Source organism: Rhineura floridana, chromosome 22 (genome assembly GCF_030035675.1).
Source record: "Rhineura floridana isolate rRhiFlo1 chromosome 22, rRhiFlo1.hap2, whole genome shotgun sequence".
NCBI lineage: Eukaryota > Metazoa > Chordata > Lepidosauria > Squamata > Rhineuridae > Rhineura > Rhineura floridana.
This window is the reverse complement of record NC_084501.1, coordinates 7785895-7811930: the sequence shown is the minus strand read 5'-3', so window position 1 is coordinate 7811930 and position 26036 is coordinate 7785895. Positions and strand designations below refer to the sequence as shown.

The following is a 26036-nucleotide window of genomic DNA, read 5'->3' as shown; positions in this document are numbered from 1 at the left end:
TCTACACAGTTAAAGGCTTTCTGTAATCTATAAAGCACAGCGTGATTTTCTTCTGAAATTCCTTGGTCCGTTCCATTATCCAATATACATTTATGATATGATCTCTGGTGCCTGTTCCCTTTCTAAATCCAGCTTGGACATCTGGCATTTCTTGCTCCATATATGGTAATGGCCTTTGTGGTAGAGTTCAGTAATTACTGCATTCCCTGGGATCCCCTTTCTTTGGAATTGGGATGTATATTGAACGCTTCCAATCTATGGGCCACTGTTTAGTTTTCCATATTTCTTGAGAAATATGACATTTCAGAAAACAGTATGTTTAGGATGGGAGTTTTAGCATGAAGTATAGTTATTTTTCCTTCAAAGATAATTTCATGTGGAACCCAGCTCGCCCTGCTAGAAATATGCTTTGCCCCCCCCCAAATGTTTTTTCCTGGTGGCACCACTAGTGATGATGAATACTACCGCAAACCACATGCAATTGTAGCCCTACCTTGTACCCTTTACAGAGGAGTAATAAAAATAATAATTAATTAACATTAATTAATGTCCCTCTGTGTTTTACTCCCCTTTTACTGGGGAGTAAACTATAATAAAAATACATTTTAGAAAGCTTAACATGGATGCATTTGTCACCCATGTAAATATATAAAAAACTAACGTGGATGCAATTGTCACCTATATAAATATATATATAAAAACAACGTGGGTGCAATCCTAGCTCTGCCTTGCAACCTTGTTGTTGTTATGTGCCTTCAAGTCAGTTACGACTTCCGACACCCTATGAATCAGCGACCTCCAATAGGATCTGTCAGCACCCTATTCAGATCTTGTAAGTTCAGGTCTGTGGCTTCCTTTATGGAATCAATCCATCTCTTGGTGGCCTTCCTCTTTTTCTACTCCCTTGTTTTTCCCAGCATGATTGTCTTTTCCAGTGAATCCTGTCTTCTCATGATGCGTCCAGAGTATAATGACCTCAGTTTCATCATTGCAACCTTTACTGGGGAGTAAACTCCCCAGGCTTGCCTTTCCGCGCTAAACGGGCCCGGGATCCGAATCAGGCTGATGGAGGAGAGCGAGCCCCGTCGCATGCGAGGCTTCCTTTCCCGAGGAAAGCAGAAGCCGCCGCCGCCGCCGGGGCTCACTGGAGGGAGGAGGCGCTGCGCTAGGCGCGACCCGGGAGTGGATGCCTGGACGGGGCGGAGACAGGAGCAGAAGGCGGAGAGAGGCTTCTTAGCGGGAAGGAGGAAGGCGGCGGCGGCGCAGGGCTACTCCTCATGGCCAGCTCGGATCGGGGTCCAGCGCGGCTGGCGCTGGCCTCCTTGCCGGCGGCGCCCCGAGAACAGCTCCATCTCCTCCCGTGCGCGGTCCAGCGCGATGGCAGCGCGGAAGTCCGGCGGTACTTCGAGCCGGCCATCCGACGGCCCGCCGAGCCCGACGGTGAGCGCAGCATTACAGTGCTGTTACGGCGAGGCGGCGGCAGCAGTAGCAGGAGACTTTCCCGGGGGGGGGGGGCTCTAAGGCTGCGACCCTGCCGCCGGTTACCCTGGAAGGCAGCTCCATTTTAACTCGGGGGGAACTTAGGCTGCAATCCAATACATGCCTACGCGGATGTAAGCTCCATTGGATTCAGGGGGACTTGCTCCCAGGTTAAGCGTTTGTTGGATTGCAGCCTTACTTCTCAGCAGCCATGCACCCTTCTAAGATGCTATAAACTTCTAGGGTTATAGAATAATCTGGCCAGGTTTGAATGCTGCTTTCTCCTTCGTAATGTCTTCTCCCACAACAACAAAAGTTCTTAGGAGCCCATCAGCATGAAATGGGAGCTTGTTTGCTACTGAGAAGAGTCTTCTCAGTGGCCGACTCCCCTCCTTTCCCTCTGATTGGCTCCAATCGGCAAGAAAGGGCAAGGAAGCAAGAGAGAAGACTCTTCTCAGTGGCTAACACTCCCCTTTTGTGCTAATTGGCTCTTAGGACACTGGAGACATAAGGCCCGTGTTTCCCCCTAAAATAAGGGATCTAAGATCCCCTTGAGATCCCAGACGACTACACCCCTGAAGAGGGAGAGGATTGCATTGCAAGGGGTGGAGTGCCTTGCAATAATGAAATGACCTCTTCTGCCCAACTGTGAAAAATGCAGGGGCTCCAGCTTCTTGTGCATCTGCCCAGACTAGGTATTTCCGACCTCCTAACTGTTAGAGCAGTACAACGACAACTGTTAGAGCGGTACAGCATCAATGACCCAGGGGGGTGGTGGGCTCTCCGACACTGGAGGCCTTCAAGAGGCAGCTGGACAGCCACTTGTCAGGGATGCTTTCAGTTGGGTTCCAGCAATGAGCAGGGGGTTAGACTCGATGACCTTATGGGCCCCTTCCAACTCTGCGATTCTATGATTCTACGTGTTCTGCATGTGGTAGGCCCCTGGATCAGTCCTCGGCACCTTCAGTTAAAAACGATTGGATAGCAGGCAAGGCTCTTCTCCGCCCGGACAGCCAAGGCTGTGAGTATCCCATCTGAGTTCTGTGGGTTTTTTGACCTCTCTCTTCCCCATCGCCATCCAGGAGAGTCATCTGTGTCCTTCCGTGGCCGGAGTCTCATAGGGAAGGACGTCTTTGTTCCTGCAGGGTATGTGGGACTGGTGTTGGAAGAAGACGTGGCACCCTTCTTGCCAGTGCAGGTGAGCAGATGTGGTGGTGGTGGTGGTCGGACGAAGAGGGGAGGGTCAGTCCCCTGATCCTCATTGGTTGCCCCCCTTTCTTTTTCCACAGGAGCGGCAGGTGCGCGTGAAATCGACCTTTGAGTCGCTGACCATGTGGACCCTGGAGCGGGCCCCTAACAGCAGCGATGAGCTCCTCATGGCCTTCCATTGGCCAAAGATTGCTGAAGGGGTGAGTATCTATCTAAAGAGGGGGGGAGGGGGAATCCCAGGCCCCGGGGACCACATATGGCCCTCCAGGCCTCTCCCCAAGTCACGTTACCTCACTGCTTTGCACCTCGTGCTTCACATCTCGTGGCTAGAATGCGTCCTAGAACTCTGATGATGTACCTTGTGAGGTAGGTCAGGCTGAGAGGCAGTGGCTGGCCCAAGGCCACCCAGCGAGCTTTGTGGCGGAGTGGGGAATTGAACCCTGGCCTCCCACGCTGTTACACCATGCTGGCTCTCTTAAGGCCTCTTGATTCTCTGGGTGGAGGATAGCGAAGGGTGTTGTGAGTTTAGGTGGAAACTAGCTCACTGCACAAAGGTGACGTGCAGCCCAGGGGCTGAAAAGGCTTCCGCATCCCCGATCCATGGCACCCTTTCCCAATCTGGCACCATCCAGATGTTTTATTATTATCTTTATTATTTCGATCTTTATTTTCATTTTATGTTTTGGACTAGACAGGAATTGTGGTCCAGAAACAGTTGGGGGGGGGCGCTAGGTTGGAGAAGGCCGATCTAAAGGCCGAGGTCGTAGTTCAGGGATGGAGCCACCACTTTGTATGCTGAAGAGCCCAGCTTTAATTCCTGGCGCCCCCAAATAAAAGGATCCAGTTGAAGGTTATTGGAGAGACCCTTCTCTGCCTAACATCCTGGGAAGCTGCTGCCAGTCAGAGTAGACAACACTGGACTACATGGACAAAGTGGTGTGGCCTGGGCTAAGGCAGCTTCTGGTGTTCACGTTGTGTGTCACTTCTTCTGGGACGGAATGGCCAGCAAGCATGTCTGGAGATCCTTCTGGTGTCCACCAAACTCTTGGCAACAGACTTCCACGCACTTCCTGTTGGTTTTGGTATTATTCTGGTGTGAGGAACTGGAGAAGGGTGGGCCCGTGGAAGTGGGGACGTAACAATCCTCAGGTATCTGAAGAGCTACATGCTACACAGAAGAGGCCTTGGGGCTTCTTGTCCACTGCTGCTCCAGAGGGAAAGACTAGTTCAGAGGTTCCCAAACTGTGGTCCGAGCTTCGTTCATGCGGTCCGTGGTGTGTCCACATTAAATAGTCATCTTAATTTTTAATTATATTTCTGTTGCTTTTTATTTCTTACATTGAATTTTGTTGTACAGCAAGTTGAATTTTGTGGAATGCAAACTGTAATACGATGAAACACAGCGTAAGAGATAAAGGAAGCAATAATAAAATTCAGCTAAAATAACTGGACAGCATCCGGTGCACAGTAGTGGCAAATTCAAGAGTGTGGGGTCCCTTCATGATAGCAGCACCCATGCCCCCCTACTCCCTCTTTTTTGGCTCCGGGGTTGAGAGCGAGACCTTGTTAGTGCCTTCTCCTGCAACAACAGACATCCCTAAGAGCCAATAAGCATGAAAGAGGAGAGTGATATTTATTGATTTATTACATTTATATATCGCCCATAGCTAAAGCTGTCTGGGCAGTTTACAGCAATTAAAAACAAATATAGAAAGTTTAAAACACAAAAAACAATTTAAAAACACAATTTTTAAAAAAAGTAAAAACAATTTAAAAACACAATTTAAAAAAAATGTAAAAACAATGTAAAAACACATACTAAGATGCCTGTTAGCTACTGGGAAGACTCTTCTCAGTTGCTGACTCTCCACCTTTCCCTCTGATTGGCTCCAATCAGCAAGAAAAGACAAGCATGTTAGAAGACTCTTCTCAGTGGCTAACACAGTCTCCCCTTTCATGCTGATTGGCTTGTAGGACGCTGGAGACATTGGGACCCTGCTCCCAAAACGGTAAAAGGGTCTAAGACCCCCTGAGACCCTGGATGACTACACCCCTGCTGGCACAGCACATTACAATTGCTACAGCAGGCAGAAAAATCATAAAGTGGTGCACCAAGACCCTCAGCAACTCTCAAGTGGTCCATGGTGGGGGAAAAGTTTAGGAATCCCTGGCCTAGATCAAAGGCAAGAGGGTAGATTTCAGATTTTGGACTTGAGGAGGAATTTATTCGACAATGGAGCCGATTGGGGGGGGGGTAGACTCTCATTTGCTGGAAGTCTTCCAGCAGACACTAGACAACTGTCTCTTCAGGACACTCCGGGTTTCTTTCAGCAACTGAGAGCAGGGGTGAGGAATCTGTAGCCCTCCAAAATGATTGGACTTCAACTCCCAGGAGCCTCAACTGGCGTAGCCAGCGACAATGGGAGTTGTAGACCACAACTGGGCATTGGCTAAAGGCTACACTGTCTGGGGCTGATGGAAGTTGCCCTCCACATGTTGCTGGTCTGACCTACAAGAATCCTTCCGGCTCTGCTTCTATGGGGTAACCAATTTTTTTAATGCTCTTGGAGTGACAGACGCTGTACTAACATTGGCCCTTAGTTACGGGGTTTGGAAAGTGAGGATTACCAAGTGGTTTTAAGCTCCTAGTTTGGCTCTCTTCCCCACCCCCACAATTTCTGGCAGGGGGTGGTGAAGGCACGAAAAGCTTTTGTGGAGGACAGGTAGCATGTAGGATGAAGCTGCGCAAATGCGGAGCGTCATCGGTGAGGACTAGAAGCTTGATGCAGATGGGGAGGTTTGCCTGCCTTCTTTGTTCTAGCACTTGACTATTGGTGCAGGGCTGGAGAAACCCTTTGGCCCTCCAGACACTGCTGGACTACAACTCCCATCATCCCTGGCCATTGGTTACCCCGGCTGGGGCTGATGGGAATTGAAGTCCGGCCGCATCTAGAGGGCCACAAGTCCCCTAGCCCTGTATTAAATGGCTCAACTCTGTAGTTCCTTCTCTATGAGCAGAAACACCATCTTTTCTGCTCAGTTTAGGACGGTGTCTAGTAAGATGGCGTTGCTTTCCGATCTGTGGGCAGGAAAGGGGCTGCAAGAACGTAAGAGAAGCCTGCTGGATGAGGCCAATGGCCCAGCCAGTCTGGCATCCCTGTTCTTGCAGCAGCCAACCAGATGTCCCCATGGGAAACTTACGACAAGAGCACTCTCCCCTCCTGCAGTTTCCAGCAACTAGGATTCAGAGGTATACTGTCTCCGACCGTGGGGTCAGAGCATTGCCATCATGGCTAGTAGCCACTGACCACCTTCTCCTCCATGTATTTGTCTAAGTCTCTTTTGAAACCCCCCAAGAGCAGGATGGTTGGGGAAAACTGGTTCTGCCGATGTTGTGGGACTCTCAGCTCCCATCAATGCCAGCCAGAGGTCAGGGATGGCGATGGGAGCTGTAATCCCAACATTGGGCGTTCCAGAGTGCCCTCATTCCTGCTGTACGTAGAGAGCATGGCCTAATGGATTTTTTGTGCATCCTCTCGTAGATTCATGCTCCCGTGGCTGATGAGGAGTGAGGTGTGGGCCAGCGGCTGCTGTTGCAACACACGTGGAAGTTCAGTGCGGTAGAAAATATGCTGCCCTTGGACTCGGTGCTGGATTTTGGGGCAGACTAAGGAGTGGACCTTCTTCCCCAGAACGTCTCTTTTCAGACTGGCTGTTGCTGTTCCTCCGGGCCCCACTGAAGTACAGCGCCACTGCTTCTGCCAGGCCACAGATGGGTTCAGCCTTGTTTCTTGTATGGTAATAACATTTGAGTACAATTTGGCTTGTTTCAGATCGCTGCGATTCTGGTTTCAACTAAGTTTTCATGGGATTGCCAGGGGGGGGGGGGCTTTGAGAATGTGCTACATCACGTTGAAGGCACGTCAGCTAGGAGCCTGCTGTTATACTTGGTTTCTGCTGCCTTTCTTGTTTGTATAACTACCTACATAAGACCATTTTGAAACTGGTTTAATTCTCATGTTTTGCCTCCCAGGAACGTGCTGCAGCCCCTGAAGTTTACATACCCCTCCAGCTGTGGGTTGTGTTCAGTGCTTTTCCTACTGTGAGAAGGCCCACTGAAGTTAATAGACATGAAAAACGTTTTATGAATTTCAGTGTGTCTCCTCTGAGTAGAACTTAATTGGATAATACTCCTATAGGTCCCAGGCTGTGGTCTGAAGGCACATGAGGCCAGCTGAGACCACCTGGGAACCACATGTAAGCCGCCTTGGGCTTCTATCATGAAAAAAAAGGCAGGGGATAAATGTAATAAATAAATAATTTCTATGGTTTATTAGGAAAAGAGAGCCAACTAGTTTTAAATTGCTTTTAGTTTGTAGCGTAAAGGCTTTGCTTTGAACACCTCTTAATAAAGTAAGAAGAGCCTGCTGGATCAGGCCAGTGGCCCATCTCATCCAGCATCCTGTTCTCACAGTGGCCAACCAGATGCACCAATGGGAAGCCCAAAAGCAGGACCTAAGTGCAAGAGCACTCTCCCCTCCTGTGGTTTCCAGCAACTGGCGTTCAGAAGCACACTGCCTCCGATCATGGAGGCAGAGCATAGCCATTGAGGCTAGTGGCCATCGATAGCCTCCTCCTCCTCCATTAATTTGCCTAATCCTCTTTTAAAGCTGTCCAAGTTGGTGGTGATGGCCATCACTCGCTTGGGAGGATGCCCTTACAAGGTACGCTAAGTTTCAAGAGGTTTAGGCTGAAGTGGCCGCCTCTACCGTGTAACACACACAACGTTCCTTCTCAGGGTCTCACTCGCTTGGCCGAGGCGCTTGTTGTGTGCAAGAGAAGAACGTACACAGAAGAAAGATATACACACAGTTTAAAAACCATTTTGTTAATTTATTCTGAGCACAGAAGTTGGGTGGGGTTTGCTTTTTTGTTTTAAGGCTCCTCCTCCTCTGGCTCACGAAGACCCTTGGGAAAGGGGGCGAGAAAGCGAGAAGTCCTCACGCCGCCTGCTACTCCGGAACAATTCTCCCTCCTTTCCGCACCTTCACCCCTGTGAATGGCACCGCAGGCTCAGAGATCTGGTCATAGAGGGGCTTGTGGAGCTGGCCCGGCGGCTTCTCTTGTCTGAGACTGCACAGCACAACTTCCCTCTGGAAAGAGGGCAGCAGAAATGCTTTCTCTTCCTGCAGCTGATATATAGATACCCGGGGGGGGGGAGTAGCCCCCATGAAATGTCTTTGTCACTCAAGGAGGCAGGCTCCAGCCTTTGATTCTTGGTGGTGGTTTTTATAAATAAATAATCCAGTCCCAAAGGAGAGCAGGTTGGGTCGCTTCGTCTGTGCTTTATCAGCATCTGTACACAACGGCTCAATTCAACGAGGGATCCACAAAAGTCCTATATACAAACAGCCAGGCAAGTCCAAGGCACACGGGGCCCAGATTTTCCCCCTCAAGAGGTCTGGCAGGCCAACAATGCCTGTCTTTGAAAGCTGGCTGGAAACAGTCTTTGAAAGCGCGCACGGGCACCCTTGCCTGATCCTCACCGTCAGAGAATGGGAGGAAGAGGAGGGTGAACGGCCTACAAGCATCCATTCCCTAGTCAACGTGGGCAGCTCTTTGCCCTCACCACTTTCCTCTCTTGCTCCAGTCCTTTGGCGTGAAGTGCAGACACTTGGAGTCGATACGGAGGATTCGCTTCAGCATGGCACGCTCGTGTCCATCCACTATGTCCTCTGAGAGTGTCAAGATATACTGGCCCTAAAAGAGAGACAGATTTTGGTTTTCCTTGCTTACTGATTTAGAAAAAAAGAGAGCCTAGTCCTCATGAAAGGGATACGTGTATATTTGAAACACTGCCGTCTCCCACTGCTTCTGTGACCACCACCGTTGAGTGCCTGAGATTCTGCATAATAAATACTGAAAGCAAAGCTCATTCTCAGATTTCTTTGATTTTTTTTTTAAATCTTCCAGTTTCTAGCGCTCTTCGTGGCGGAGGTAAATCTGCTGTGGCAAAGAGTGTGCCGTGCCTACCCCGCCCATCCCTCCTCCTGGAATCTTGTCAGGAAAGATTCGTCACATTTTTTTGGGAGGAAGGAACACATTTCCCCCCCTGCCCCCATTACTACAGACAGGGAAAGCTGAGGGCAAATAAAATGAGTAACTTGCCCAAGGTCTGACTCTGCTCTACCAGGTTTGTAGTCCTGCAGTTCTACTCCGTGCCCCACATCAAATCTCGCTGCAGTGTACCGTCTTCCCTGTTGCACCCCACCAAACTGTTGGACTACACTTCCCATCCTTCCTGACCATTAGCCATGCTGCCCGGGGCTCATAGGAGCTGTAGTCCAAGCACTCTAGAGGACCCGAGCTCCATGAAGGCTGCCCTGTGCAGTTTCCTGTATTCCTCGCCACCAAGAACAGCTGCCTTCCTCCACTTTAGCCTTCTGGGACTTTGCAAGGACTCCAGTCCCTCTCCCCATGATGAGCAAAAACAGCAGGACTCCACAAATGACACAACTGTGTGTTATTTTTAAAGCGGGATGCGTGTGTGTGTCCCTGCCAAAATGCTCTTACAGAAGCATGCACATCCATCCCAAATCAGTGTAGTCTGTGCAGATCTGATTCATGTTTCTCCATCGCTTCCCTCCTTCAAGATCATTTAGTCCAGAGGTGGGGGGAACCTGAAGGCCCTCCAGCTGTGGATGGACTACACCTCCCAGCATCCCTGACTACTGGCTGTGCGGGCAGAGGAGTCCGACATCATCTGGAAAGCCGCCTGGTCCCTGTTTAGCCCATCTGCGTCCTGATCTGCCAGGAACTCTAGAAAGAAAACCCAAACAATGGGGGGGGGAACTTTACAGTTAAGCCCCCAAAAGGGCTCCTGAATAGGTTGGGGTCTCGACTCTCTGGAATACTTTGCACAGCCGTTCATTCAGCCTGGGTTTACCTTGTAGTAGTTGATGAGGTTGAGGTATTGCAACGTGGAGATGACGTCTTCCTTCTTGATGCTCGTGATTTCGCTGATCTCGCTGGAAAGGGGTGGAGGGGGTGAGGAGAAGGAGGCTTGAGTGCAGTCCAAGCATACAGAAGAGGCACAGAGTGACCATCCCAGCATGCACTTGGGGCAGCAGAGGGGACAGAGTGGGCCGCCTTAAAGACGACTGTTGGAGCGACAGAACTTGCTCTTCCCCCTTACATCTTTTAGGGCAACCTTCCCCCCTCCCTTGAGGATCACAAGATGGGCAGCAAGTTAGAGGGGTACGACAATGGAACCCGTGACCTCGGGAGGTGGTGGGCTCTCCAACACCGGAGGCCTTCAAGAGGCAGCCGGACAGCCACCTGTCAGGGATGCGTTAAGTTGGATTCCTGCGTTGAGCAAGGGGTTGGACTTGATGGCCCCTTCCAAATCTACTGTTCTATGACTCAATGATTCCAACGCATGAGGTGGGCAGTCGGGGGCCGCATGCCAGTAGGCATGGTCAGAGCCACTCACACGCGTAAGTGCATACTCCATTTGCATGCACATAATCACACACGCCTTTGCCTCCCCATCGCACTCTGTCCCGCCTCCCCAGCCTGCAGCTATTTGGCAGGCTGGGAGTAATGCAATATTCTGGACATGATGGCGTACAAGGATACCCTTGCACGGCGTCCTCCCCATTAGAATCGCCTGCCCCTGGCAAAACTCAGTGATGAGGGGGCGGCATCGGCACCTGCACGGGGCCGTACAGAAGGCCTCTGAGCACCAAGGGCAACCCAAGGGGTGCCCTCAGGTGTTTTAGGAGTTAATAACGCCTTCGCATTCCTCTTTGGAGATGCGTTACTTGGCCCTCACTTGATGGTGATCTGCGGACGCTCTCCGGTCTCTGATTTGAGGTTCATGAGGATCTCGAGGATGGTCTGGGACCAGTAGCTGCGGTAGGACAGGAGCCCCAAGTCTGAGAGAGGCTTCTCCGGAGTGCCCGTCTTCCCTTCCACCTTGGAGAGCTCGTAGCCTTGAGAGGAAAGAGGGAGACAGTGTGGAGTGGGACCAGTGTGGGTTTCGGTAAGAAGATGGGGCTGCATATGAAAGAACAAAGGGGTGGATGGAAGGAACCAGCATGGTATAGCAGCTAAGAGTGTCAGACTGAGGTCTGGGAGGGCAGGGCCCAAATCCCCAGCTCCACCATGAAGCTCAACTGGGTGACCTTGGGCCAGTCACAGCCTCTCAGCCTAAAACTACCTCTCAGGGTGGTGCTTGTGAGGATAAAAGCAGGGAGGAGAGCCACGTACGTCACCTTACGCTCCTCAGAGGAAAAGCAGGGAGACAAATTAATAAAAATTAAATTAAATAAAGGTGGCAGAGTCAGGGAAAGTGCCACCCATCTCTCTGGAGCCTTGAAGACCTGGCTATTCAGGCAGGCCTATGGGATTTCTGGGATGGGTTAGTTGTTAACGTGTTATTAACTGGAAGACTGGGTTAGATGATTGATGGTCTTATCTATTTTATATTGTATCTTAGTGTATTAATGTATGTCGCCTAGAGTGGCTGTTAATTCGGCCAGATAGGCGACTCAGAAATAAAATTTTATTATTATATTATATAAAATGAGGGACTGAAAATCCCTTAGGAGCCAGACTTTAATAATACTAATTAAAAACACAGCAACCAAGTTTCATAAAAAAAATACAGTAGGACCCCACTCATACGGCAGGTTAGGTTCCAGACCCCCGCCAAAAAGCAAAAACCGCCAAAAAGTGGATCAGCTGTAGCGCGGGGGCCTGGAATCTAACCCGCTGATCGTGCCCTGTTCTTCCCCTCCTCCGGCGCGATCAGCTTGAGCGCAGATCGCACCAGAAGAGGAGATCAGCTGTAGCGTTCGACAGCTGATCTTCCCCTCTTCCAGTGAGATCAGCTGGACCGCTGGGAGCTCCAGCCCCGCCTCCAGCGCTGATCACCCCGCTGGCACCGTATTAGCTGAACACCAAAAAGCGGGGCCCTACTGTACAGGAATAATCTCTGGAAGAACTTGGAGCCAGCAGTCTTAGGCGCGTTTTTCCCAGCAACAGGGAAAGGGGGGCTATCTATTCCAGTGGTCCCCAAACTTTTATTTCCCCGCAGGCCGCTAGAAAATTGCCAATGGTCTTGGCGAACCACATAACGACTCTTCTACTTCTGGTATCAATTGCAACGCACTGCGCTGCATGATTTTTAATCGTATTCTTACAGATTTGCTGCAGACCATCGGAATGAAGCTTGCAGTTTGGGGACCCCTGGTCTACTCTACAGAACAGGCACACTCGGATATAAGGAGGCTCCGCTGTGAGGCTAGGAGGCAGCACAACAAACTTGAGCAGGCAGCTTGTTGAAAGCAGCGCTCCCCAACCTGGTGCCCTGCAGACATTTTGGACTACAGAACTAGTGGGTTGGCTGGTTTATAGACTGCTCTGTGGGGATGGCGAGTGTAATGGTTTCAGGTGCCTCCATTTCCTGAGGTGGGAAGTTCTGGGTGGCCTTTTCGGGGCCTTCACAATGAGCCTTTAAAAAGTCATTATATAGATAGACAGATTTTAAAAAACATAATGCAACTACATATTACAATCTCTTCACACATTCCCCATAGTATATTCTAACCCACAGAAGAAATCCAAAGCCTTTCCAAATACAGCTGAATGCTCGCAGGTCTTGAAACGTCAAAATCAGATTGTCGTTAGTCCTAAATACGGTATTCATAGTTAAAAAAAATTAAAATGATATCCCATCTTTTCATTAAGGCAGTCGTACCTTTTGAGACATTCGTATCACCCCCAAAGATAGACAGATCTTTCCTGCTACTAATTAAAACAATCCATTCAATTGCCCTGAGCATAATGGTCTGAAAGGTGATACAGAAGCAAGCACAAAGGCTGGCAGAGCTAATCCCGAAGCAGAGTCGGCACTTTAGAATCCAAGCAAAATCACTTTTCCTCGGAAACAGCCTAGAAGTTCTTTCAAAAGAGGCTAGTCCTGACAGGCAGGTGTCATTTTCACGGCACAATCCAGGTTCTTGGAACAAAGGGTCTGGGGTTTTTGTACATTTGTGGCTGTGGCCAGTTGTTCTATTGCTCCCCCTAACAAGGACCAGGAGGTATCAGCATCTAAGCAAGGGCTGCTGAACCTTTGGCCCTCCACATGTTGTTGGAGGACTTCTACTCCCATCAGCCCCGGCCAGCATGGCTAATGGTCAGGCATGATGGGAATTGTAGGCCAGCGGCATCTGGGAGAATCACAGGTTCCCTTTCCCTGGTCTGAAGGGAACGCCATTTTCTTTACCGCAAGAACGCAGCGTACAGTAATACGCAGAACATAAACAGAAAACAGTGAGCAACTATCACCTGCTCTGTGAGGATTCCAGAACAGAGAGGCAGGCAGGTAAAGACCACCTCAGGGCCTCACCACCCATTGCCACTGGGTGATCTACTATCAACCGCCATGTGGGAAGGATCCTGATGTGTTTTCGATACATTAATATTTGTATTGTATTTTAAAACACAAACATGTGATTGCATATTACTAGTAAGCCACCTTGGTAGGATTTACAGCCTGAAACGTAGGATGTAAATAATTGTCATAAAAACAAACACAGCTCTGTAGTTTTTAAAAATAGTAATAATAAGCAGCTGAGTTGTCAAAGCAGAAATGCTCCACCCAACTGAAGCCCAAGCTATCAAAAGTGAAAATAAAAGACTGCTTAGGCAACACATGGGTGGCAGGGGGGAGAGGAGATGCTCAAGACACAGCTTTGGAGGGTCCCCAAGATGAGGGAGTTCTACAGCTGCGGTGCAGACACATCAATGGTGGACTCCATGTGCGCATGAGACAATCTAAATTCGATGCACAGATGGCGCTTCTAAGAGGGGGCCTCACAGATCCCGGCACACTGGGGAGAAGCGTGTCTTTTGGGAATGTCCGAAATGGTCGGGGCAAATCCAGAAAGAACAACAGTGGAGGATGCAAGGAGGGTTTAGACAACAGCCTGTTAAGATTCAAACTGAAGGTCTCAGAAAGAGGTTTTACTTACTGAATTCAATCAGCAACTTGCCATAGCCACGCCTCTGGTAAGGGGGCAGAGTCAGGATACAGGCCACGTTGTAGTCCTCTGTGGATTCCTTCTCCTGTGGCAAAACAAGTAGCGTGTTAAATTTCACTGTTCCAGCCCTTCTGATATCAACCTTCCCCAGGATCCTCAACCATAAGTATATAGATTTGACAGTAGATTCTCCACCCCTCTTCCACTCTGCATCTTTTATCCAAAAGAGGCTATTCAGATTTGACCACAACTCAGATAATGACCATTCATTCCATTAGGGCAGTGTCTGTTCCAAGTGTCTGCTGTTTCAGACCTAGAGCAGAATTGAAGAATGGTACGCCCTCAGCTTTTATTTTGTTTTTTAAAATCAAGTTTCTAGTAGTCTTTAGGGCTGCAAAGAAAGCCTTGAAAACAAAAAATGTAATGCCTAGTGAAATATCAGGACTAAGCTGGACTTATGACAGTCAGATGGATGGGTCTCCAATGCACTGTGGAGATCCACACCTACTTGCCCCACGGATAACATTATCCTGTTGGTACCAGCTCTCCCCCTAACCTCCATGCACTTCCCTTCTTTCTTGCAACAAAAATAAATAAAAATTATTTGAAACCTTGATTCTCGGAGGCAGGAAAAACACCTATAACTAATTTAAAGTGATTGATGGTACTAAGTTATATTTATTTGAAACGAGAAAGATGACTTTTACATGAATTATGGAAATGAAAATGTGTCTGTAATATATATAATTGTAACATATAATATTACAAATGTTATCAGTTTAGAAATTCTTAAGATCCATATGATAAAATATTACTGTAGATATATTTTAAGTTGGCAATTAAAAAAAGATAAAAAGCCAGATTTCGACTGGACATCAGGAAAAACCTCCCAACTGTTAGAGCCATACGACAATGGAACCAATGACCTAGAGAGGTAGTGGGCTCTCCGACAGTGGAGGCCTTCAAGAGGCAGCTGGACAGCCATCTGTCGGGAATGCTTTGATTTGGATTCCTGCATTGAGCAGGGGGTTGGACTTGATGGCCTTAGAGGCCCCTTCCAACTCTACTATTCTATGATTCTAAAGACTACTGGAGAAGACTGAGAGGAGATATGATAGCACTCTTCAAGTACATGAAAGGTTGTCACACAGAGGAGGGCCGGGATCTCTTCTCGATCGTCCCAGAGTGCAGGACACAGAATAAGTTGCAGGAAGCCAGATTTCGACTGGACATCAGGAAAAACTTCCTAACTGTTAGAGCCATACGACAATGGAACCAATGACCTAGAGAGGTAGTGGGTTCTCTGACACCAGAGGCATTCAAGAGGCAGCTGGACAGCCACCTGTCAGGGATGCTTTGACTTGGATTCCTGCATTGAGCAGGGGGTTGGACTGGATGGCCTTAGAGGCCCCTTCCAACTCTACTATTCTATGATTATATGAAAACTGTTAGTATGGAAATGTGCAGTGCTTGCATGGTCAATTGCGCGTCTAGAAATTTATTCCCAGCTCTGTCCAAATAGAGAATAAATGGGGCAAGTTAACATAAGAGCTTGCTGGATCAGGCCAAATGCCCATCTCATCAATCATCCTGTTTTCACAGTAACCAATCAGCTGCCTACAGAAAGCCTGCACGCAGGCTCTGAGCACAACGGCGTTCTCCCCACTTGCGATTCCCAGCAACCAGTATTCAGAAGCACACTGCCTCCAACAGCGAAGGGAGAACATAGCCAAGGTGGCTGGTAGCCATTAAGTGGATGAGGGGTTCTTGAACCATGCAGCAGCAGCCCCATCGCCAATATTCCAACAAAGGCCTTCGAAGATCACCTTAGAGAAGTAGCCGACAATGTGGAACCCTTTGCTGTCGTACTCTGTCATGACATAGAAGAGGAAGGGATCTGTGTCGTAGTAGAGGGTCTTGTGGTCCAGGAAGCACTTGGCCAGGAGGCAGAGGTTTTGCGAGTAGCTCTAAGGGACGGGACGGAAGAGACACAGAAAGGGTGAGCATATCCTCGAGAAAGGAATGCTTAGGATTCATCTCCGGCAGCAAGAGGTTAAGGGGCAAGGCTGAGTTGGGGAGGGAGGGGGAATCCCATGCCATTTCAAATGTGAAGCTAGGACTATGAACTTTTTTCCCCTTGGCTCCATACAGCACAGTGTCTAGAAACCAGATGCTTCCCTCCTTAGGGAATTTACATTCCAAGTTCTGAAGAGAGGGATATTAGTATAAGATGCTTGTTGCATTAAGTCTACAAAAAACAAGGGAGCAAGCGGAGGAGAGAGAATATAAACCCATCAGTTTAACTTCTCAACATCTTTCCCCTCTCCAAGGACCACTTTCGCTTAGAGGTCAGTTCCAACACTTCCAAAAACATGCCTGCCGTATAACATGAGGCTTCGCCCACAAGCCCCACAGCGCTTTGGTCAGAAGGAATCACTGCCCCCCCCAGCTCATTTTAAAAATATATCTGAATCTTGGCAGGCAAAATAGAAAAGAAACAGATATGCAAGGAAAAGACTTTCACAGTAAAGGACTGCAAGCAACAAGCACTGAAAATATCAGTCCCCCATCTCTTTCCTTGCCATTGTGAATGTCTCCGCGAAATGTCTGGGATCCATTCTGCCTTGCGTAGAGCTCAACACACATAGCTTACAACAGTTAAGAAAATACTGTTACCTTCTTCGCATTTAGTTTAATTTTTTTAGCTGGGCAGCAGGGAGGGGCTAATATACTGTTTTCCTTGTAAAAATTGTTTGAACGTTTTACATTTCTGTTCCTGATGGAGCATGTAAGCGTGAAGGGCCCAAGCGTAAGTCACAGAGCATTTGTTTTACTTGTGGAAGGTCCCCTGCTCAATTCCTGGCATGTCCTGTTAGCAAAGGGTGGGAAATACCTTGAGGGATTGGCAGCCACCCAGAATAGATGAACAGACAAATAGCGTGATCTGGTGTTCCTAGGCTGCTACGTTCAAGAGGGTGGATGGGCCCTAGCTCAGTGACAGAATTGGATTCCGGCATTGAGCAGGAGGTTGGACTCAACGGCCTTAAGGCCCCTTCCAACTCTATGGTCCATTTTGAATGCAGAAACTCTCCAGTTCAGTCCTTGGCATCTCCCATTAGAACAGGTGTGGGGGAACCTTTGGCCCTCCAGAAGTTGCTGATCTACAATTCCCATCAACCTCGACCATTGGCCATGCCCATTAGGGCTGATGGGAGTTGTAGTTCAGCAACATCTAGAGGGCCAAAGGATCCCTACTACTCAGTTACAAGGATCTCAGGAACCACTGCATGGCTAGGAAAGAGTCCTCTGTTTGAGTTCCTGAACAGCTGCTGCCAATCAGAGTAGACAGCACTGGGACAGATCTTCAGTAGAGAACGTGTGGCCTCCAGAAGCTCCTAGACGACAACTCCGGTCATTATCAGCCATGCTGTCTGAGGCAGTTGTGAGCTGTAGTCCAACAACATCTGAAGGGCCACAGGTTCCCTCCCCTTGGCTAGACAAAGCAAGAGTCCAACCGTGTGTGCGTGCGAGCGCGCATGTGTTGGATGAGATTTCCCTTCCACCAGCCACCACCACCACTTCCCTCCACAACCCACATATGCACAGGCTGCATCTGCGCTACACGTATCACTTTAAACGGCTTGTTAAGGGTGCTGAGAGTTGTTAGGAGACCCGTGTCCTTCACTGAGTTCTATTTCTAAGTTTAACAGCCAATCTCTCTTCCCAGGGAGCTCTGGGATTTGTAGTTCTGCAAGGGGAATGGGAACCTCCTGACAACTCTCTGCACCCTGAACAGATTACAGCTCCCAGGATTCTTTGGGGGCAAGCCATGATTGTTTAAAGGGATATCGTACTGCTTTCAATGTACAGTACAGATGGGGCCACACACACATACACAATGCTCCAACAATCAGGTTTCCTAGAATCCCAGTTTCCCTGTGCCCAGCAACTACTCTTGCCTTGTTCTTCCGCCCATCGATCTCAAAGAAGGAGATCGTCCCCTTGCGGTAGATTTCGTTTCCTGGGGGATGCCGCAAATCACACTTCGTCTGCAAACAAGAGAATCACAGGTTGAGTTTCCCGGCTCCTCTCTCTCTCAAAAACAAAACGGGGAATAAAATTGATTAAATCGGATGCAGAGACTCCCTGTGGGGCTTGCTTCCTTAAGTTACTTTGGCTCTGGAAACTCCTTTTTGGGGCCACACCTGCTCTTTGGTTGTGGAAAACTGCACTTTGGATCATGAAATAGATCCTGCCTTTGGGCAGGTGAGGTTGAACTATTGATTGATTAAATTTATATACCACCCCATAGCCAAAGCTCTCTGGGCGGTTTAAAGCAATTAAAAACATTAAAAACAAATATACAAATTCTAGATGAATTCCTAGGTCCTTGTGATGCTAGGAATCACATCGATTGGACAGGGGTGGCTGGTGCCTATTGACTTTGAGTCACTGTTACCGACAATGTTCTTTGAGGGATGGTGGCTCAGTAGTACAGCTGCGGTACCTAAGAAGAGCCTGGCTGCTGGATCAGGCCAGTGGGCCATCTAGTCCAGCATCCTGTTCTCACAGTGGGCGACGAAATGCCTCAATGGGTAGCCGGCAAACAGGACATAAGCACAACAGGACTCTTGTCCCCTGTGGTTTCCAGCAATTTGGGCAGATCCACACCATACATTTAAAGCACATCCAATGCACTTTTAAAGCGCATGACTTCCCAATACCAGTGGTCCATCTAGTCTAACATCCTGTTCTCACAGAGACCAGCGAGATGCCCCTGGGAAGCCCTCAGGCAGGACCAGAGCACAGCAGCAACTCTCCCCTCCTGCGATTTCCAGCAACTTGTATTCAGAACCAAACTGCCTCCCAACTGTGGAGGTAGAACACAGCCCTCAGGTCTACCAATCGTGGACAACAGGTCTACTGAGATCAGGAGACCAGGTTTGCTGAGCCTGACAGACCTGCCTGGCCTCCAACAGCTGATTGGGGCGATAGGCCTAACAAGTGCAGAAGTGGCCTAGGAGGAGGCATAGTCCCAGGCTGGAATCAGGTCTACCTGCCAGAGCAGGCTGGCCCAGACAAGAGGTTGACTTGGGCCAGAGAACCAGGAGGCCAGGAAAATAGACCTGGTGTCTGAGAAACAGCCAGGCCTGAATGACAGGTCTACCCAGGGGAACACCCACTAGCAACCCCGTGGTAGCCACCAGGCAGAGTCCCAGGTAGTGACCGGTCTTGACGACCGACAGCTGGCTGGGCACCAGATCAATCCGGGCCTGGCTGACCTGGCCTCTTGGACGACAGGCTGACCAAACTGGGTCCTGGGAGCTGTACCTACCAGATGCCTCTGGAGACATTTGAGGCTCTTGACGTACTTAAGGCAAAACTCGCAGAGGTAGAGGACGGGGAGGGTGGTGAGCTCCTGCGGGTAGGGCGAGAAGTACCACGGCTTCAAGCGGTGCCGCCCCAGCTCAATGCACTCAATGTTCTTCATGCGCGTGATGATGTCGTCGTGGCTGCGGTCCGAGACCAGGCTGCCTGTCATGCGCGGGGCTGAGGGGATGCCGTCTGAGCTGTCCTGGGAGTCCTGCTCGCCAAAACCAAGTCAGGGAGCGGAGGGGAAATATTCAGGGTGAATGGGGAAGCACCACATTCTTCCTTCCAGACCGGTGCCCCCATCTCAAGAAGAAGCAGGCAGGAGCAGCACTGCCCCAGGCCCTGGTGCTTACCTCATCTGTTCCAAGGCAGTTGGATTTTCTCTTCCGGCCAGGCTGGGCAGCCACCGCTCGCCGTGCAGAGCCGTTCTGGAAGAAGACAACAACAGGGCCATGGCATCACACAAAGAAAAAAAACACACGGCAGAGACGGTCGGCTGGAAAAAGTTTCCTGCTGGCCTCTCCAACTCAGGCAGGAACAGCGTTGGAAGGCAGCTCAAAAATCGCTCCGTGAGGCTCACTGAGGAAGGTGGAGAACCTTTTCTAAGTTGCAGGAAGCCAGATTTCAACTGGACATCAGGAAAAACTTCCTGTTAGAGCCATACGACAATGGAACCAATTACCTAGATATATAGTGGGCTCTCTGACACTGGAGGCCTTCAAGAGGCAGCTGGACAGCCATCTGTCAGGAATGCTTTGATTTGGATTCCTGCATTGAGCAGGGGTTGGACTTGATGGCCTTACAGGCCCCTTCCAACTCTACCATTCTATGATTCCAGCCCAAGGGCCGCGTTCCCTTCTCGGCCACTTCCGGGGACCACTTGCCGGTGATGGGAGGGGCCAGAAGAAAATGTGGGTGGAGCAACACTTGTTCGTTTGCTCGCCCATATCTCTCTATCCTCTGCCCAGGCGAGCAAGAAGCATTTTTATAGTTCAAGTACACGTTCCGGCCAGGCAAGAACACTCATGGAAAGTGCCCAGCTGTGCGGGCGAGGGGTGTGGCCTGAAAAAGTGTCCCCATGGGGCAGACAGAGAGGTGGCATTTGGCCCGTGGATCTGAGGTTCCCCAACCCTGAGCTAGGCAACGCAGACACCCTTCACATATAGGTAAGAACATCAGAAGAGCCCGGCTGCTGGATCAAGCCAACGGCCCATACAGTCCAGCATCCTGTTCTCACAGTGGCCAACCTGATCCCCAGGGGAAACCCATAAGCAGGCCCTGAGCGCAAGAGCACTCTCCCTTCCCACAGTTTCCAGCAACTGGTATTCAAAACATACTGCCTCCGAGCATAACCATCGTGGCTAGTACCCATTGATAGCCATATCCTCCATGAATTTGTCTAGTCCTCTTTTAAAGCCAACCAAGTTGGTGGCCATCACTGCCCTCTGGGGGTCACAAAGGAATTTTAACTGGAAGGTAAAACGCTCTCCTCCTGTAAGTATTTTTTTTTTTTTAACTACGCTGATATCCCACCTTTCTTCTCCAGAAGTCAGGGCAGTGTCCTCAGGCGGGTCTCCCGTCCAGGCACTGACCAGACCCAGCCCTGCTTAGCTTCAGCAACAAGACCTGCATCATGTGCCTTCAGACCAATGGCCCTCATGGGGGCACAAGTAAAGCCCACCTGCCCTCCCAAAAGGGAAAAGTGACTCAAGGCGCCACTCTGTGCCGCCCATCGCCCTGCCTGCTTCCTGGTCTGTAAGTTGAATCCCAGATCAATGTGGTTTTCCACAAAGATGAGAATTCCGGTTTGGTTTCCTTGCTAACCCCCCCCCCCCAAAATGTAAGATTTCATCAACCCTCTGTTTGAGTAACTGGAGAAACAGCTTCCGCTCCCTAGGAGTCTGCGGAAACGCAAGCAGGCTCTTCTTCAACACATTAAATCTCCCTTCCCCCATGCCACCCCAACTGGCATAGTCCCATTGCCCAAAAAGAAATGTTCGAGCAGGGTCCGCAGCAGCTTACTTGGGGGAACACCGATGCCTGCGTCGTCTCGGTTGGAGCGGGGATGGGGGTTGCTGGAGAAACCACCTCCACTTTCCGTTTCTGGAAGAGATAGAAACAAAACAGGTTATTTTGCAGGGGGCCATCCTTCCCCTTCCTCAGCAGCCATTTGTACTCGTCGTTCCCTCCACCCCACACCCCAAGGAAACTCCCCGCCTGCATGCCCCATCGCAAAGAACAGGGTGACTTTGACCCACAGCCCGCGTTGTGGGCTGGCTGTGCAGCGACCCCTTCAACAACCACTGAAGGGTGATGTGAGACAAGGAAAGTCATATGGGAGCTATGGCCAGGGTTTGTCCGCTTTGGGTACTGAGGGACCTGCCTTATACCGCATCAAACCATCTAGCCTATGCTGACAGTCAATGGCTATCTAGGACAGAGCTTGGAAAATTTACTTTTTTTAAACTACAAGTCCCATCAGCCCAAGCCAGCATGGCCACTGGATTGGGCTGATGGGAATTGTAGTTCAAAAAAGTAAATTTTCCAAGCTCTGATCTAGGATTTCAGACGGGAGACCTTCTGCATGCAAGGCAGATGCTCTGCTACTGAGCTGGAGCCCTTCCAAATGTTTATAGAGATCGCTCATCCCCTCCCTTTGGAACTCAGGCCAAGTTTGTCCAGCAGTCTCTTGGGATCATTTCTGTCCAAATCTCACGTCTGAGAAGCAAATCGTTCTACAACAGAAGGTCTGTTTGTACACGCACAGCTTAGTTTTTTCCCAGCGGCGGAGACCGTTTATACAGGAACACCTCGGGGAGGTTACAGGGTGCGTTTTATGGGGTTTACAGAGAGACGTATCACAGAAAGGAGGAGAGGGGGTACGGAGATCCAATGCCTATGGGCAGCTCTGCCAAACTAGAAGACTCCATAGCCAGGGCACTTCCAAACGACAAATCTTAATTTTTAACTTGCTTAATGGCCATGGCCCTGAAGCAAAGAACCCTGAGACCTGTGGTTCAGCAAAGGGACCTTGGCAGTTAAATTGGTCTCAAACCAGATTTCAACGGCCTTCAGCTGAGGCAAGGGGGAAATCAGCAGCATTTTCAGTGGCAGTCCATTATCATTCACAAGCCGCAGATCCTGAATGACACTCAAGAGCTTAAGTTTGATGAGCAATGTGCTTTTGAGCACTGGGCTCTCATTTACATAAGGGCACCCCTGAGGCTGCACAAAGGGCACTCTGCTCAAGGTTGAGTTTGAGCCAGGGCTTCACTGGTTCTTAATTATTATTTTTATTATTTTTTGTCCTGTGAGGTCACCTGCACTGCTCTGGTTTGACTCGGGAGGAAAGAGGGGGCCCTCAGGATGAAGGCCAGAATGCCCCCCAGGCTTCTCCCTGGAGGCCTCCCTTGCCGGCCCAGACCTAGCCCAACCCCGCCCAGCTGGTGCGGCCTCTTGAGAACGTGCCGGGTAGACAAAGACACAAAAGGAGCGAGCCGGGGCGGCCGAGCGCCGGTTCGTACCGTTGAGCGATGGTTTGGCTGGACGCAGGAGCTGGAGGAGAGGGGTTGGTCGGGCGAGCCGGGGACGGCCTCCCTCTCTTTAGGTAGGTTAAAACGGAGGGTTATCTGCACCGGGATGGGCAGAGTTTTACCGCTGGATGGAGTTGCGGCTGGTTGTAGAGACAGATCCAAGGTCTTCCTCTGAGTGGGAGGAGGAAGATGGGCGTTACCAACACAGGGGGCAAGGGGCAGCAGTGCCGCTCCGGGGGCCACCATCCCCACGCGCTGCGGGCCAGGCGGCACCGTAAGAGGACACAAGGGACAAGACCAGAAGGAAACCAACAACACTTCCAAAGGCCCCGTTCCTGATGAAGTCTCTGCCCTTGGTCTGAAGTGACCTGGGGAACTGGAGGTGGGTGGGCAGGGCATCAACCCCAATGCTGATAAAAGCACTCTCTTCCCCGGGCCTGTACTAAGAACACCACCACCACTGGACTCCCTTCCAAAGCATCCCTCCCCAGGGCTTGCAGGTCCGCCTACCACATCACGATCTGGAGAGCTGGGCCGTGATCCAGGCAGCCCATTCTTGGTGGGAGTCTTGGCCTCCTTTTTAGGGAACTGTATCTTCTTCAGGTCCAGCCGGTCGTGGGTCACCCATTCGTCCAGGCGCTTGTTAACTGTACGGTTCAAGGCAAGGCATAATTTTCCCACCCCCGTCTCTTAAGGAGGCAATGATAAAAGAGAGCAGGAAAGCCAACCAGAGCCCTGCTATGTGGCCAGCGGCTGCAGCAGCCCCCCCCCCTTAAGTCCAACACATATTTCCAGCCAGCGCACAAAGCTTCCGCCTTTCTCCCCACCTGCCCTGTTTACAGTGGCTGCCACCGGCAGCTGTCTCCTTTTTGTGACCATATTTTCTTATGTATGTGCACACGTTAAAAAAAAAAAAAGCTTTCCAAGGGCTAGAATCAAAAGTCAACATGTCTTGGCTGATGTCGGTGGCAAGCCAAACTCTGCGGTCACTTGGACCCTGCCCACATTCCAACAGAGAAAGGATGGGAGTCCTGTCTCCGACACCGTACTGAGTTTCAGGGATGCCTCCGAAGCGAAGTATGAAGTCAGGGGCAAACCCTGCACTGCCCCACCACCTCCCCAAATTTAGGAGGACTGGTACAGATTGGAAGGATGTTTACCCATGGCCAGTGCATTCACAGATCCCTTGCTTAGGACGCTGGTTGCAACTGTGAGGTCTACACGCAGACTGTAGAGGCCCCTCTGGGATACCTTTGGTCCTCCAGATGCTGTTAGACTACAACTCCTATCAGCCCTGGCCATTGGCCATACTTGCTGGGGCTGATGGGAGTTGTAGCAAGCCAAAGATCCCTCACATCTGCTACAACCTGTTGTCTTCCTAGACATTCTTCATCATCCCATTCCAGAAAACCCCACTTTCCTTTTACAGTCCTGCTCCCCACACCAGCACCACCCCGACTCCTTTTCTAACTCTACTTACAGTCAATGTAATGAACGTAGAAAAGTTTCCGGCCACTGATGTCCTTGACGCTGAGGATTTCAGCCAGTGCTGTTGAAAGGAAGAAAAACATTATCTAAGGAGACATGAAAAGAGAAAGAAATCCATTTTGTGGAACATTGAAATGTTCCTTACAAAAAGCTACAGCCCTTCCCCGAGAACCAACATCCGCCACTGGGACTCATCTCTGCCAACAAACAGGGGTGGGCTGGGGGCCAAAATCACAGACTGTTAGGAGATGATTTTGCCATAAGATGTTAAGACTTCCCTTTGCCACATGTAGAACGCCAGAGTGCTTTATTTTGAAATACCCTTGATAAAAAAATCATCAAAATGTGTTGGGTTTAATACTTTTGGGCGTGTGTGCATTTAGAAATGTCTTTTTCTCATGTTCCTTCCTCTCGCATTATCCCTGTGGCTCCTCTAAAGCCTTCTGCTGTCAGACCCCAGATTCTACTGGATCCTGTCCTCCACTGGCTGCTCCCCAAATCCCCAGAGACCTCTAAGCTCTACACCACCTTGACTGAGGCTCCAATCCTAACTCACGTACCTCCATTGTATTCAGCAGGACTTGCTTCCAAGTAGGCAGGCTCACACTCTTAGCTTCCCTCCTACCTTGGCCCATCTCTACACCGCAGCTATGCCAGGCCTCAGCTCCAAGGTGACACACACAGTTCTTCCCTCCCCATTGTTATCCTCACAACAACCTTAAGTAGTTTACGTCAATGTTCTTCAACTTTGGGTCCCCAGAGACTGTTGGACGATAACCCCCATCATCCCTCACCACTAGCTAAGCGGGCTAGAGATGATGCGAGTTGTTGTCCAACAGCATCTGGGGACCCAAAGGCAAAGAGCATTTGTTAGGCTAAGACAGATGAGGGGAACCTTTGGCCCTCCAAATGATGCTGAACTACAATTCCCGTCAGCCCCAGCAAACATGGCCAATGGCCAGGGCTAATGGGAGTTTAAGTCTAACAGCAAGCATGGCCAACAGCCAGGGATGATGGCAGTTGCAGTTCAGCAACACCTGGAATGACAAACGTTCCCCATAGTTAGCAGTAGTTGTATCATTGCCAAGTGTAAATGTGAAATTTGTACTGTACAAAAAAATCTTTTTTGTTGGGATTTCTATTTTTGTTGAAATACAAAGCAGTATATAAATCAAACAAACAAGCCTTGTTCTCCCCAGACCCCACACTGACTGTTTAGCATGGTGGCCCTGGCCATGCCACCCCTGCAGTGCTGGCCACTGCCGCATGCCACCCCTCCTGGCCTCCTTGACTCCATCCCCGGCCCCAAGACCCATCTCGCCATCTCCATCCTTGGCTTCGCCTCCACCTTCTTTTCCAGCCTCACCCGACCCAAGCCATTGACAACATTTATATGGGCAGGATTTGCTGCCGAGATGAGAATTCTCCCCTCTCCGCCATAATGACATCTTACCCCGCCCCTCCACTAAAAGCCCCTCCCCTCCACTAAAAGCCCCTCCCCTGGGCATAGGCCCCTCCCCCTCCGTCTTGGCTCCGCCCCTCACTCACGCCACTCGTCTTCGTTGTCCTGGTTACGGCGCAGCACGGGGAGGCGACACCCCTCGGTCACTTCCTCCTGCAAGAGGGAGATATATTAGGACCCAGGGCCAACACCCCCAACGAGACCCCGCCATCGCCCCCCAATCCCCGGCTCCGCACTCACCACCTCCGCCATCTTGGACCCTCGCCGTAAGCCGGGGCCTTCTCTTCCGGCATCTACCAAAACAACTTCGGGGTGGGGAGAGAGAAACTGATCACTTCTGGTATGCCCCAGACGACAACTTCCTGTTTTCTTTTGGTTCTTAGGCCTTCTACAGACGTCTCTCTTATCTCTATGGTGTCCTATCATGTGGCGAGGGAAGCCAGC

General features: G+C 50.1%; 2 protein-coding genes across 3 annotated transcripts; one reads left to right on the top strand and one right to left on the bottom strand.

Annotated features, from left to right (window-relative positions):
* Window positions 1-1168: 1168 nt before the first annotated feature.
* On the top strand, window positions 1169-8646 carry RNASEH2C (ribonuclease H2 subunit C). Its single transcript, XM_061605772.1, has 4 exons — window positions 1169-1440; window positions 2562-2677; window positions 2769-2888; window positions 6231-8646. Exons 1-4 carry the CDS (start codon window positions 1278-1280, stop codon window positions 6258-6260), a joined length of 429 nt encoding a protein of 142 aa, XP_061461756.1. The 5' UTR covers window positions 1169-1277; the 3' UTR covers window positions 6261-8646.
* KAT5 (lysine acetyltransferase 5) lies at window positions 7561-26036 on the bottom strand. 2 transcript variants are annotated; one of them, XM_061605769.1, is made up of 14 exons: window positions 25833-26034; window positions 25679-25745; window positions 24123-24191; window positions 23153-23289; window positions 22634-22813; window positions 21132-21212; window positions 19463-19537; window positions 19072-19320; window positions 17696-17785; window positions 15563-15703; window positions 13728-13821; window positions 10523-10682; window positions 9635-9716; window positions 7561-8448 (listed from the first exon to the last, which is right to left on the bottom strand). In XM_061605769.1, the coding sequence occupies exons 1-14, from the start codon at window positions 26016-26018 to the stop codon at window positions 8314-8316; spliced, it is 1746 nt and encodes a 581-aa protein (XP_061461753.1). In that variant the 5' UTR covers window positions 26019-26034; the 3' UTR covers window positions 7561-8313. The 2 variants fall into 2 exon arrangements, with proteins under 2 accessions (XP_061461753.1, XP_061461754.1); XM_061605770.1 differs by lacking the exon at window positions 22634-22813 and having other exon boundaries at window positions 25833-26036.

Bases quoted from the DNA above. Each gene is read 5' to 3' on its own strand.
- RNASEH2C (XM_061605772.1), top strand. From the start codon at position 1,278: ATGGCCAGCTCGGATCGGGGTCCAGCGCGGCTGGCGCTGGCCTCCTTG. The intron at 1,441-2,561 runs GTGAGCGCAGCA...ATCGCCATCCAG, and splicing joins ACGGCCCGCCGAGCCCGACG to GAGAGTCATCTGTGTCCTTC. The intron at 2,678-2,768 runs GTGAGCAGATGT...CTTTTTCCACAG, and splicing joins CACCCTTCTTGCCAGTGCAG to GAGCGGCAGGTGCGCGTGAA.
- KAT5 (XM_061605769.1), bottom strand. From the start codon at position 26,018: ATGATAGGACACCATAGAGATAAGAGAGACGTCTGTAGAAGGCCTAAG. The intron at 24,192-25,678 runs GTGAGTGAGGGG...TCCTTTCAACAG, and splicing joins GGACAACGAAGACGAGTGGC to CACTGGCTGAAATCCTCAGC. The intron at 21,213-22,633 runs GTACGAACCGGC...TATCTCTTCCAG, and splicing joins AGCCAAACCATCGCTCAACG to AAACGGAAAGTGGAGGTGGT.